At 37.7% G+C, this 14,395-nt stretch overlaps 1 protein-coding gene across 1 annotated transcript in view; it reads right to left on the bottom strand.

Moving 5' to 3' along the window:
- The window catches only part of tnr (tenascin R (restrictin, janusin)), a 178,658-nt gene that overhangs the window by 44,692 nt on the left and 119,571 nt on the right, over positions 1-14,395 (bottom strand). Inside the window, 4 exon segments of the mRNA XM_051134409.1 lie at positions 1,311-1,461; positions 3,118-3,233; positions 6,251-6,514; positions 10,958-11,431. Coding sequence (XP_050990366.1) covers positions 1,311-1,461; positions 3,118-3,233; positions 6,251-6,514; positions 10,958-11,431 — 1,005 coding nt within the window.

Genomic DNA, 14,395 nt, shown 5'->3' with positions numbered 1-14,395 from the left:
TTTGATTAAAAATTCTCAATGGTTTTGTAAAACAACACCCTTTTTACCTTGTCAAAATGAGCTCAGCAAAAATCATCTCATTCTAAGGGGTTGTTCCTTTAAATGCAAATGAGCTCTGCTCACCCCGCCCCTCTCTTCTCTCTGTGGAAAGATGATCTTGTTTACTTTAGCCGCATTTAGCCGCTAAACTTCCTAACTACCACATTATAAGGAAAGGCGATCGCAAAGATTCATTAAAAAAAACGCTTACACACTTCTGCTGTAAGTGAAGCTGGATCATGAATGATTTGCGCGAACATAGACGGATATATGTAGATCGGGAGCCGCATTCTATTCACAAACAAATGTAATCTACTGCATCTTCAGCTGCTCAGATGTCGAGAGTAAATGACGACCACTATGTTCATTATTACATCCAGCAACACAGCACCTCAATCGCTCAATCTGAGATATTCTTGTCTACATTACATCCTTGCTTCGGCATCGAAACAAGGAAAGTTACTGAACTGTGACAGCTGGTCTGAGGTAAGACGCTCATGTCAATCAACTATCGTGGGAGCGGCATCTGAGAACGGCTCGATTTGAAAAAGGGGATATTATTTTTACAGATTAATTAAAACCACTGCATGGATTTTTATCATTATAGGGTAGATTTGTACATACACTGCCAACACATATTAATGTTCAAACAACATGAAAAAGTGAACTTAGCATCTGATGACCCCTTTAAAATAGTTCAATCCCGCGGGACAATAGCAACACAGTTTTGCTATTGTGATATCACGATACTGATAATATCGTTACATCCCTAATGGCCAAGAGTTGTCTAGTATTGCTTTTTCAATGTCACGTTGGAACACAGTGACAGATGACAGACCCCATTTCTAAATAATTACCATAATAACGCATTCAAGTTCCTCAGAAACAATTACTGAACAAAAGGCTTAAGCTGCACTATAGAATCTTTCAAAGAACTTATTGACTAAAAGTGCAATAAACTGACATTGTACTGGTAATGAGAAAATGCATGTATAGGGACGCACAAACCACTCTAGGTAGGTCATTAAAAATCAAAGATATATACAGCAAGTTCAAGAAAAACACGATTGAGTTATCGGAGAATGAAACAGCGAGGCGTGGGTGTCCCTATAGATCGGCTGGTACAGCATGGTGCTAACAATGCCAAGGTCATGAATTTGATTCCCAGGAAACACAAATACACTAAGGCTATTACTTGAATGCACTGTAAAACGCTTGGAGCAAAAGTCTGCCAAATACATAAATGTAATGTAAATGAGTGAGAGGCGTACATGTGATGACGGTTGCGGTAACAGGCTGGCTCCTTCCTTGGTCTTTCAAGGCCACCAGGTTGACAGTGTATTCTTCCCCAGGCCGCAGCCCCGTTTGGAGAAACGACGTGATGGTACTGGGTAGCTGTGCTGTCATACCTCCATCATTGTCCTTTGACGTGCACAAGACACAAAAAACATAGAAAAATATCACATTTCACAATTCTGGCATCAGAGCGCAGGCGGGCATGCAGGAACAAACAGTACACCGCTCGAATCAACAGAGATTGTTTTCAGGAGGCAGTCGGCTGTGTAAAAAGAAGAAGCTGCTGGAATTTCAGCGTAGATGCATTTCACCAGATGTTTGATGTATTGAATTGAGCCTTGTTTTTTCCCCAACTCGCTTAGCAGAGCACTTTGTGAGCTTGATGCATCGCACCCCGCAAGACATCAGCTAACCTCCCCTGGAACGCTTATGAAATCAAGCAATATCAAAGTGCGCAGGGTTTCCGAAGATGCGACTGTTCTAAAAAGCCTCTTTCCTTTTGTTCTTTGCCATTGACTCGGTGAACGCACACTTGTCCCTGCCCTCGCATCCATTACGATATTGTGGGAAATCAGTATGGCTCTTACGCTTTGTAGGATTAAATCCACAGAGGATATGACTTCCACTTCTAATATGATTTCCCTAGTGGCGTAGCAGAGTTGGCTCTCATGCACGGTACTCTTAGCAGACCCTCTCACTGACGGAAGATTGAAGTGCACCATGATCCCCCGCCCTCAACTGTCTGCTTCTTTGTATTCGCTTCCTATTCTCTCGCAAGAGGCTATTGACTTTGTTTCCAAGGTATTTTCTTCTTTTAGTCGAAAAAATGAAGGATTTATGAAACTCATGAAGCTCACTTTGTCAGGGCGTAAGCTATGGATTTTGCTAAAAGCAAAGACAGCGGGATGAGACCCAGACTTCCCAGCACAGGACAGAAAACTGTATTCTTCGAAGGGGTCCCAAAAAGTGCAGCTATTACCCAGCTGAGCTCTGAAAACCATCTTCAAACAGATTGGCCAAATCATCTCCCGGGTGAAGGAAATCCTTTGTGTGAAGCATTTAAGTAAACCATAATCCTCACTTTACCGGTTTCCATTACACACAAGCACTCTTCTGGTATGTCTTTTGTTGGACGGGAACAATATGTTTACAGATTCAATGGCTGGGTCTTAATAGTAACGGAATAAACAACGCCTCAGGGGCTCTGATGCGTATTTGTTATTATACATAGGGAGAGATGTTTCACCTCAATGTGAAATGACAGGTATGCTGCACAGGAGACATGCTGTTTTGCATACGGCGATGTCTCCCACTGCTATTTCATAATGAGGCACCGAGTGCAAGCTCCACATTTTGTTGGCATGCAGGAGCTGGACGTTTTTCTTCTTCCTGTGAGGGTGCAGAATGCACATGCTGAAAATGTTTTGTCCTTTCTCCAGATGGAACATTTGAAAGGGGATTAGTGAGAACATCTCTGCCTGGATGCATTGTGTTTCTGCCATGATGCAAAATAATTCTCTTTCAAACAAGGACAGATTGACATTTATCACGCTGAGAGGCACCTGTCAGAAACCGAATCATCTTTGGCTTCAAAAAGCATTCATTTATCAGCTGTGCGCAGATGTCTGTCAAAACCTTACATTGCAGTTTTCTTGTTTACTCTTGTGGAAATACAATGCGGCGGAAGCCATCCACAAGATTCCAAAACCTCAGTGTTGTTACGCCAGAAGCTACAGCAGGGGCAGAATCAAATGAAGTGTGACCTTCTCAGAAAAGCCTTACCTTGGGAATGAAGCTTATTTCCCAACCATCAAACAAGTAGTCTAAGGGTTGCCACTGAACCTCCACCGATGTCTCCATGATGGATTTGAAGAGTAAACCGTCTGGATTCGAGAGATCTAAAAGGTACAGATTGATGCATTATTGGCCTCCGTCCTGTGTGTGTTCAATAAATCAACATTTTTCTCAGCCAAGGTGGATCTTTACTCTCTGCTTTTAACTCCGTAAAAAGAGAGCAGTGGATACAGAGAGGTTCACTTCACTTTTTCCCAGATATTTTTAAACATGCAATGCTTCTTAAATCAGTTTACATTTATTGTATAAAGAATGCAGTCGGGAAACCCAAAGAATAGAAGTCAGGAAATAGCATTACAGTCATTTCACAGTACACACAAGTAAACCTCCAGCCTTTTCAGTGTCAACAATTGTAAGAGCCTCCAGAGGATTTGAAAATAATAACATGGAAACTGTAATAAAACACTATCTCTGCTGGGAGTGGTCTGCTTCTGCCATGTATATGATGACATATAAAGGTCTGTAAGTAAGTGATATTGTACAGTCATACATTCCAGAACAACAATTTACATATAATGTACTCACCCCCTTGTCATTAAAGATGTTCATGTCTTTCTTTGTTCATTCATAAAGAAACTGTGTTTTTTGAGGAAAACATTTCAGGATTTTTCTCCATATAATGGACTGATATGGTGCCCCGAGTTTGAACTTCCAAAATACAGTTTAACGATCCCAAATGCAGTTGTAAACGATCCCCGAAGAAATGTCTTATCTAGCGAAATGACTGGATATTTTCAGAAAAACAATACAATTTATATACTTTTTAATGTCAAACGCTCGTCTTGTCTTGCTCCCCCTGAACTCTGTGTATTCTGGCTCAAGACATTTAGGGTATGTCGAAAATTGTACTATATTGCAGTTTTACCTTTTTTGTTAAGGGTATTTGATCTTCTTTGCACGTTCATTTTGAACTCTGAACTTCTGCAGCGATGTAGGATGATTTTGAAATAAAGCTGATGGGAAATAATGCGATTGGAGTTTTTCGACATACCCTAACTGTCTTGAGCCAGAATACACAGAGTTCAGGGAGAGCAAGACAAGACAAACGTTTGAGATTAAAAAGTATTTAAATTGTATTTTTTAAAATGAAAATAACCAATCATTTCGCTAGATAAGACCCTTCTTCCTCGGCTGGGACCGTTTAAAACTGCATTTGGGATCGTTTTGCTGTATTTAAACTGCATTGTAATAATGTGAGTACATTATCTGTAAATTGTTGTTCTGGAACTGGACTTCTCCTTTAATAAACTCTGACAGTTGTCAGAAATCAAGATTTTTGATGAAAATATTCCAGGATTTTCCTCCATATAGTGGACTTCAATGGTGGCCAACGGGTTGCAGGTCCAAACTGCAGGTTCAATGCACCTTCAAAGAGTTCTACACGATACCAGCCGAGGAATAAGGGTCTCATGTAGCAAAGCAATGAGTTATTTTCTAAAAAAAAAGAAAATGTAATATATTTAACCACAAATGCTCATCTTGCACTAGCTCTGCGATGCGCATCTTTATGCATTGTGTAATCACACTGGACATGCGGTTAGTTCTTCATCTGTGTACTCCGGTTTAAAAAGATAGGGTGTAAAACTCCATCTCATTTTCTCCTCCAAAATCTTCCAACATCGTTACCTTTTTTTGTAAAGGGTGTTTGACTTTCTTTGCACGTTCGCTTTGTAAACAGGTCGGTACTTCCACCTACTTCATGCGTGCATGATTACGTAATACACGAGGTCGAGATAGTGCAAGAGGAGCATTTGTGGTTAAGAATTATATAAACGTAATTTTTTTTAAGAAAAGGTCTTTCAATAAGACCCTTATTCCTTGGAGATCGTGTAGAGCTCTTTGAAGCTGCATTGAAACTGCAATTTGGACCTTCAACCCACTGACCACCATTGAAGTCCACTATATGGAGAAAAATCTTGGAATGTTTTCTTTCTTGATTTCATTTTGACTGAAGAAACAAAGACATGAACATCTTGGATGACATGGGGGTGAGTAAATTATCACCAAAGATGCATTTATTTGAACAAAATGACAATAAAAACATTTAAAATGTTACAAAATATTTCTATTCAAATAAACGCTGTTTTTTAACTCTTAACCATTTTCAAAATTGATAATAATAAGAAATGTTTCTTGAGCACCAAATCAGATTTGAGTCATTTCTGCAGGATCATGTGACACTGGAGACTGGAGTGCTGTCATTTTAGGAAAAAAATACATTATAAAATATGTAAAAATAGGGTTATTGTAAACTGTAATAAAATTATAACAAGCTTTTCTTCTCTTGCTTGCTTTCTCTCTCTGTTCATTTCTTCCTTGCAATATGTTTCCTTTTGATAACTGAACTAGATTTTAGCTATTGCAAGCATATCGTTCAGTTGCAGAAAATGGGCAATAATGTTCGACATTAGTCTCATCTTTGTTAGATTACAGAAATTATGGCCCCACTAGTTGAATATCTCCGAAGTCTGAGCAAGCCCGCGATGCCTGCCAGATGCCGCATGCAAATAACAATTTCTTTCAAATTCATTAAGTTCCAATTATCGTTATTATCTCTGAATTACCTGCAAAAATGTAAGAAACAGAAGGCCAGGCAGTGGTGCTTTGTGATTGTCTATAGAATGCCCAACTGGCTTTTCACAAATAATGGAATGTTTGTTATGATGTGTTCTATTCTAGGCTGAGGCATTTTGCTCAAGGCTGACAGGCAGTGACTGTATACGAAAGGCCCTCTAGCATTTTGCCAATCTGGCACTGCTACTCACCAGGTGGTGGGTGTCTAATCATATCCTGTTGGCAAAGACAGCCAGTTGTTTCTCTGAAGAACTAACATGAGGTATGTGTGTGTGTGCAAATGGGACTGTGAAGGAGCGTGTAATCTCTCATCCAGGTCTATTAAACCCGGGTCATGCTTGGGTAACAATGATGCACTTACAATGAAAATGTCACATTCAAGATCTATGCAAAACACCTCAGACATTTCAATGGAAAAATAGCCTTATCAGACCAAGACACTGATGTTATTTGAATAAAAGAGCTCTCAGGAGAGAAATGCACTCACAGGTAGAGACTAAGGTGTTCATTGGGGCACTTATGATGTTGTCGATCACCGCGTACACATTGATGTTGTATTCCAAACCCGGCTCCAGCCCTTTGATGGTGGTGTTGGTAACATTTCCTGGGACTCTGATCTCTAGCTGGACTCCACCAGGGGTTGTGGGGGCGTAAGTGATGAGATAGTCTGTCAGGATCACAGGCCCCTCCCATTCAAGATCAATGGTGTTCTCTGACACTCCCCGAACTTGCAGATTCATAGGAGGTGACACTGTGTATAAAAAGAGCGACGATATCACATGAATATGAATCATTCTGATCAAAAAGCAATCATTCTGAGGAAAGTGGTATGGAAAATTCACTGATGTGATCTGAGGCAAATCACACTGCAAGCATTTTACTACTTTTGTTCACAGATAAGTTTTTAAAATCTTTCTCTCTCTCTCTCTCCACCTTTTTTCTGAATGCAGAAGTCTTGTCTGACTAGAACGATGCTTTACATTTTCGATCTCTGGTGTTTGGAGTCAAATAAAAATGTTTTCTGAGCCAATAATATAACGTTAAACCTATGAAAATGGTGTTAAAAGCACATGGTGCCATAGTTTCATTGCTTCACAGTGTCGCAATAACCAGCTTTTTGCAGTAACTCACCTGTCATTGTTTAACGAGTGGGTAAATGACATGAAGTGACGTGAGGTTAGCGGCATTGAAAACAGATGAGCGCACATATACAGCTCCCAAACTGGGCAAAGTTTGCGGGATTTTGTCCACAAAATGGTAAGAGAACACATTATATTATTTCACATACCGTATTTTAACTTTTGCGCTGCAAGCCACGCTCGTTTTCTTTTGTCATCGTTAATGCGATGCATACACTGCCAGACACGGACAGATTTGCTGGTACACAAAACAAGTACAGGAATTTCCTTAGCCTAATTGGTGTTACTGTGGCAGCCACCAACAGCACAGTTTAACCCTGAGCACATATTTATATTTAGTTATATTAAAAAAGTTTCAGTTTAATTAATTAAGTCAAACTTTTTTTACCCCGTTTGTACACAAATTGAAATGTAAACCAGAACATGTGAGCACCCAAATGGAAGTTTGTTCATATGCAACTATTACAGATGGTTTAAATGCTCACTGAAGCTTCAGAAGGAAAAACGATGCATTAAGAGCCAGGGGTATTAACTTTTGAACAGAATGCAGATGTGTACATTTTTCTTATTTTGCCTAAATTTCATATTTTTTCATTTAGTACTGCCCTTCAGAAGGTACAGAAGATTACATGTTTTACATGTTTTCCAGAAGACAAAATAAATTAAATTTACCCTGATCTTCAAATTCCAAAAGTTTTCACCCCCCCCGCTCTTAATGCATTGCGTTTCCTTCGGGAGCATCAGTGAGCGCTTGAACCTTCTGCAATAGTTGCATATGAGTCCCTCAGTTGTCCTCAAAGATGGATGTGACAAGATTGATCTCAAAATCATTGTTGGAAAGGATTCAAATACACAAAAATTCTGAAAAACCAAAGAATTTGTAGGACCTGAAAGAGTTTTCTAACAGCAGGCAGTTTAACTGTTGAGGACAAACAAGGGGCTCATGAACAACTATCACCAAAAAAAAAAAAAAAAAGCTGTTGATCATTCAGGTAACAACAGTATTAAGAATCAAGTGTATCAACTATTATCTTCTCTTGTGGACTATATGTAACAGTCTTTTATGTGAAATATCTTATTCAGGTCAGTACTAAATAAAAAAAGAACATGCATTTTGTATGATCCCTCTTTTTCTAGGTAAAATAATTAACATTTTGCAGATTTTGCAAAGTGTATGTAAACCTTTGACCTCAACTGTAGGTAGATAGTGCTGCAAAGCACAGAGTATTATCTGACATTGATGTGCTGGTATGCAGTGAACTTGAAAAAGTTAGAAAATGTAGCTACTTATAAAAAGAGTTTGGAGAATCCCATTTGGGCTGCCCATGAGACTAAGAAACAACCCGGGTCTCCGAAACACATGAGACTTCTTCCTGATACTGGGCTCACAGGAGTAGCTATAAGTGGCCCCTAGGGAATTACTAAGGACTTGAGAAAGCAATTCAGCTCCTTCCACACGAACAGGACAGACTGGCATTCCTTCTGGTCCTCCTCTACAACAGACCCCTCAAAATAAAGAAAAAAAGTCCCAGGGTGCATACTTAGCAAAATTTATCACTCCAGCATCTGTGCTTTTCACCCAAATCTAGCTGCCAAGCTCCTCTTTTTATTTTCAAGGAGGAACAAGAAACCAGGAAGCAGAGCAGATACAGTCTTAGACAAAAAAAGGGAGCAACGGTCTTTCCAACTGGATGCTTCTCAGTTTCCACGTCTCTCAAAAAAGTCTCATCACTTGCAACTTGAAAGCTGACATCAATTATTTGAAAAATCTTTCTGTTACAAGAAAAAATATTCAGCATATTATGTACTGTATAATCAGAATATATACTAAGCATAATCTGGAAAAGCATGCAATACATATATACTTATATAAAATATTGTTTACCACAGCATCAAATTCTAACAGTTATTTCTGGATTCATTCTCAGCTTTGTACGTGCATTAGTATTGGCAGCGCTGCTTGTCTAGATTATCGATTGCCATGTACCGAAGCAACAATATGTCAACGAACAGTCTTTCAGAATAACTTAAAGACTATGTTTTGGCAAAGTGTGTAGAGTATAATTTGCTATTCCTAATTTCATGATTACTTCTGCTGAATTATAGTTGAAAGACTTGTTAAGAGCAGGTGCTACAGTATGTAAGAGTTTACCATTCAATTCCTTCATGAATGCAAAATCTGCTGAATGCTGAAAATTTATGATTTTCAAATATCATTTCATTTTAAGCTATCTGAAGATTTCAGAAAGGAACTTCTCATCACCTCTTATTTCCTTCATTACTTCTCCCCCCCCATCGCTACCTGCGTGCAAAATACTTTTTGCTTATGTTTTCATGGGCCTAATGAAACGAGAAAATTGGATAGAGTAACTGAAAGAAAGCCATATCCTAATTCATTCCCTTGATAATATGAAGACCTAAGAGAGCAGAGAATCTTCAGAAGCTGTGTGGAGAGTAATAATTGAGCAGCCACTCGCTGTATTCCACCACCTCTCGCACACAACACCCCACTATTTTCTCCTAATTGCAATGAAATAAGCAATTTTGCCTCCACTCAGTCTTGCAGAAAATGAGAGGGAGAAAACTGGGCTGGTAATATGATTTGCCCTTCCCTCTCCCACTCGTGAGATGACAGCTGTCTTCAGCGATGTAGGGCTTCGCCAGCCTTTTGCACGAACTGGCTGTGAACCTGGGTAAGCGTGATGGAGAAATTGCTTTGGCCTGGTTAATATGACACATCTTCCCCAGTGAATGTGACTTTTGACAAATGAATGGTGTTACACTGTGAGTTGTCACCAGTTTTACAGCTATGACTGGAGGAGCGGGGGGCCTACCGTGGGGTTTAGCATCTGTTGTGTGTGCCGGTAACTGGGGGAATGGTTACACTCTTTCCAGAGAGGATTTATATTGGAAGAAAGAAAATGTACCAGTTGCACATCGCTTAATAAAGTGGCTTGTTTATCTACAATTGGCTTAAACCACTTTGAGAGAGAATATATACTATGAAAATGATGTTCGTATTTTCTCAAACAAGCTTTCGCTGTAGCTTAATTTCTTCTTTGATGGATTTTAAATGCTTATAGAACACCAAGCGAGTCAGACATTAAATATTCACTTGCAATATATAAGGTTGAATGTGGGAATTATCCAGCACAAACTCATTTTCCTGGGGAACGGTTAACTACTCTGCTTAACTACATCTACTGTGTCAATATAGCAAGCTGTAATAAGTGTTTATAATGTTAAAACAATAAAAAAGGCTGTTTTTAAATGCTAACTACATTTAACGTATATACTATAAATAGATTTAAAATATATTACAAATATTTTACATTTAACAGAACAACAGATGTAATTTGGCTGCAAACTGTAATAGTACGAATTATCATATAAAGACCATGATAATGTGTTTCATATTTAACAAGACAATAGATGTACTGTCTCCTTACAGGAAAAAAAATATGGTTATAGTACGGATATAAAAACAGTTGCCTTAATGTCACAGAAATGTCTGTTTAACAAATCACATATGATTATATTTTAGTCATTGTTTCTTATTTATTATAATTTACGTTAATAGGCTTTATGTTGTAGCCGTTTGAACAAATCAGTTGAATAAATAAACAAATGAATGAGTAAATGAATGGTGGTTTTAGTTTCATAGAGTGTCGCTTTTAAAAAATCATTTTATATTTCTGTATTAAATAAAAAATCAATACCCATTTATTTATCATTATTTATGCAATGTTGAATCAGCATATTTCTTTCTAAAGCTACTTTTTTGTACTGTCTATTCAATGAATTTCTCATTTAACATAATAATGACTTTATCTTTTGGAGGCACATAAATTTCTCAGCCAAAATTGATGTGCAATTAAAATGTGATTACTTTAATTAATTACATGTGCAGATTAATTTGTCAGAGTAAAAATGATAACTTGACAGCCCTAGAAATAACTCTAAAATATACAGGGAATAAATGTCTGAAACCCTTAAGTCTACAAATTTTCTGGCCACAAGAACTACAAGGGTGTTTTTACACATTGAACACTGACCTGAAGTGCAGTCATCTCCTGTATATCCTTCTTGACAGGCGCAGAAACCATCCTTACACACCCCTTTCTGGCTGCAGTTATTAGCACAGAAGATGAGAGAGCAGTCTTCCCCCAGGAAGCCGGGTCGGCACTGGCAGGTTCCGTTCACACAGGTTCCTTGATCTGAGCAGTCATTCAGACATCTGCCCAGCGAGCAGTCCTCCCCTGCATAGGCTTCCTCGCAGACGCACTCCCCATCAATGCACAACCCCCTGTCAGAGCAATCACCTGGACATCGAGGCTCTGAGCAGTTCTCACCGCCAAAGTTACGGTCGCATACACACTCGCCTTCGATGCAAATGCCCTGGCCGGAGCAGTCATCTGGGCAGCGGGGTTCAGAGCAGTTCTTGCCAATCCATCCTTCTTCACAAACACACCCACAAATCTCCATGCTGAACGTGCCGTGGCCACACTGAGGGACGAAGTCCAAGCGACCTAAGATTGAACAAATATGTTAAAGTTATTTAAAGAAATTAACATTTCTGTCAGCATTTACTCACCCTAATACAGATGCTCGTTTACACCACTGAATAAAAAATAAAAATGGTATTTGTGAGTTTTTATCTCACAATTGTGACGCTTTTTCTCAAAATTTGTGAGATATATACCTATATATTGTGGTTTTTTTCTTGAAAATGCAAGTTTGTATCTCACAATTCTGACTTTTTTTTTCACAATTCTGAATTATCTCTCAATTCTGACTTTTTGTCACAATTGCGTGTACACATCTTGCAAATCTAACTTTTTTCTCGCAATTGCAAGTACACATCTTACAATTCTGACTTTTTTTCTCACAATTCTGAGTTTATATCTCGGAATCCTGAGTTATCTTGCAATTCTTACTTTTTTCTTGCAATTCTGAGTTATCTCACAAATCTGAATTCTGACTTTTTTCTCGCAATTGCGAGTATACATCTCACAATTCTGAATTTTTTTCTCGCAATTCTGAGTTTATATCTCAGAATCCTGAGTTATCTTGCAATTCTGACTTTTTTCTCGCAATTGCAAGTACACATCTTACAATTCTGACTTTTTTTCTCACAATTCTGAGTTTATATCTCGGAAACCTGAGTTATCTCGCAATTCTGACATTTTTTCTCGCAATTCTGAGTTATCTCACAAATCTGAATTCTGACTTTTTTCTCGCAATTGCGAGTATACATCTCACAATTCTGAGTTTTTTTCTCGCAATTCTGAGTTTATATCTCAGAATCCTGAGTTATCTTGCAATTCTGACTTTTTTCTCGCATTTCTGAGTTGTCTAGCAATTCTGACTTTCTTGCAATTCTGAGTTATTTCGCAATTCTGACTTTTTTTCTCACAATTCTGAGTTGCCTTGCAATTCTGACTTTTTTCTTAAGTTTGTGAGTATACATCTCAATTCTGACTTTTTTTTCTCACAATTCTAAGCTATCTCACAATTCTGACTTTCTTGCAATTCTGAGTTATCTTGCAATTCTGACTTTTTTCTCGCAATTCTGAGTTGTCTTGCAATTCTGACTTTTTTCTCGCATTTGTGAGTATACATCTCAATTCTGACTTTTTTTCTCGCAATTCTGAGTTTATATCTCGGAATCCTGAGTTATCTTGCAATTCTGAATTTTTTTCTCGCAATTCTGAGTTGTCTTACAATTCTGACTTTCTTGCAATTCTGAGTTGTCTTGCAATTCTGAATTTTTTTCTCGCAATTCTGAGTTGTCTTACAATTCTGACTTTCTTGCAATTCTGAGTTGTCTTGCAATTCTGACTTTTTTCTCGCAATTCTGAGTTGTTTTGCAATTCTGACTTTTTTCTCGCAATTCTGAGTTGTTTTGCAATTCTGACTTTTTTCTTGCATTTGTAAGTATACATCTCACAATTCTGACTTTCTTGCAATTCTGTTATCTTGCAATTCTGAGTTGTCTTGCAATTCTGACTTTTTTTCTTGTATTTGTGAGTATACATCTTACAATTCTGACTTTTTTTCTTGCAATTCTGAGTTATCTCACAATTCTGACTTTTGATCTCACAATTCTGACTTTTTTTAGTTGCGAGTTTATATCTCGCAATTCTGAGTTATCTCGCAATTCTGACTTTTTTCCCCAGAATTACACAATACAAACTTGCAACTGCAAGCTTTTTCTCACAATTCTCAGTTTATATCTCACAATTCTTACTTTTTTTTCTCAGAATTGTGAGATATAAACTCAGAATTGTGAGAAAAACCTTGCAATTGCGAGTCTGTATTGCGTAATTCTGGGGGGAAAAGTCAGAATTGCGAGAAAAAAGTCAGAATTGTGAGATGTATACTCGCAATTGCGAGAAAAATATCACAATTGTGAGATATAAACTATTCACTGCTGTAAGATAAACACAGTTCTGAGAAAAAAAGTGCAAATCCACTCTACTATTTTAAGGGGATAGTTCACCCAAAAATTAAAATTCTGTCATCATTTACTCACCCTTATGTTGTTCCAAAACTGTATGATTTTTTTTCCACCCGCTAAACATAAAAGAAGACATTTTGATAAATGTGTGGAACCAAACAGTTGTTGGTCCCCATTCAAGTCAAGTCATCTTTATTTATATAGCACTTTTAACAATACAGATTGTGACAAAGCAGCTTTACAGTATTAAATAGGAAATAGTGCATCAATAATGCAAAAAGACAACAGTAAACACTCAATTTTCAGTTAAAGGCAGTTCATCATTGAATTCAGTGATGCCACAATCCAGCTCAGTTCAGTTCAAAAATTGACTTTCACAGTATAAAAAAAAACAAAAAACTATGTAAATCAATGGGGACCAGAAAATGTTACTCACCCATTCTTAAAAATATCTTCTTTTGTGTTTAGAAAAAAGAAATTTCTGAATGGTTCGGAACAACTTGAAGGTGAGTAAATGATAGAATTTTCGTTTTTGGGTGAACAACAACCTAAATTACAGCCTGTTCCTCACACAAGCCTATCATTATGTGTTCTGAAAAAAGTCACACAACTTTTATCATAATTTTATAGTGCTCTTTTTTGTTATTTTGGTCTTCATTCACCTCACTTTTTTAACAGTCTTTTAAAAATATCCTTAAAAAATGACTGAGAATTTACCTCAGAGGAAACCAAGTCTAACAGGTTTGAAACAAAATGAAGGTGAGTAAATAATAACAGAATTCACACTGGGTGAGCTATTTCTTTAATTTCCATCAGGTTGGTCTAAAATTAAACTTAAGTAAAAAATAAAAAAATAATAATTCTGAGGCAATATCTTGCAATCTTATTAGCTCCAGCACATGCAGCCTGGTTTGATTCAGCAAACACAGGACTTATCAAAGGCTTGAGGGGAAGACCTCTCCAGCAGCAGTGCTGTAATTAATCTAGTTCACAATCTAACCTCATTTGTATAGCTTAATATGACTTTCCCTTT

The sequence above is a fragment of the Labeo rohita genome, chromosome 2, assembly GCF_022985175.1.
Source record: "Labeo rohita strain BAU-BD-2019 chromosome 2, IGBB_LRoh.1.0, whole genome shotgun sequence".
In the NCBI taxonomy this organism is placed as follows: domain Eukaryota; kingdom Metazoa; phylum Chordata; class Actinopteri; order Cypriniformes; family Cyprinidae; genus Labeo; species Labeo rohita.
Note: the sequence above shows the minus strand (reverse complement) of the source record. Positions and strands in the feature narration are given on the sequence as shown.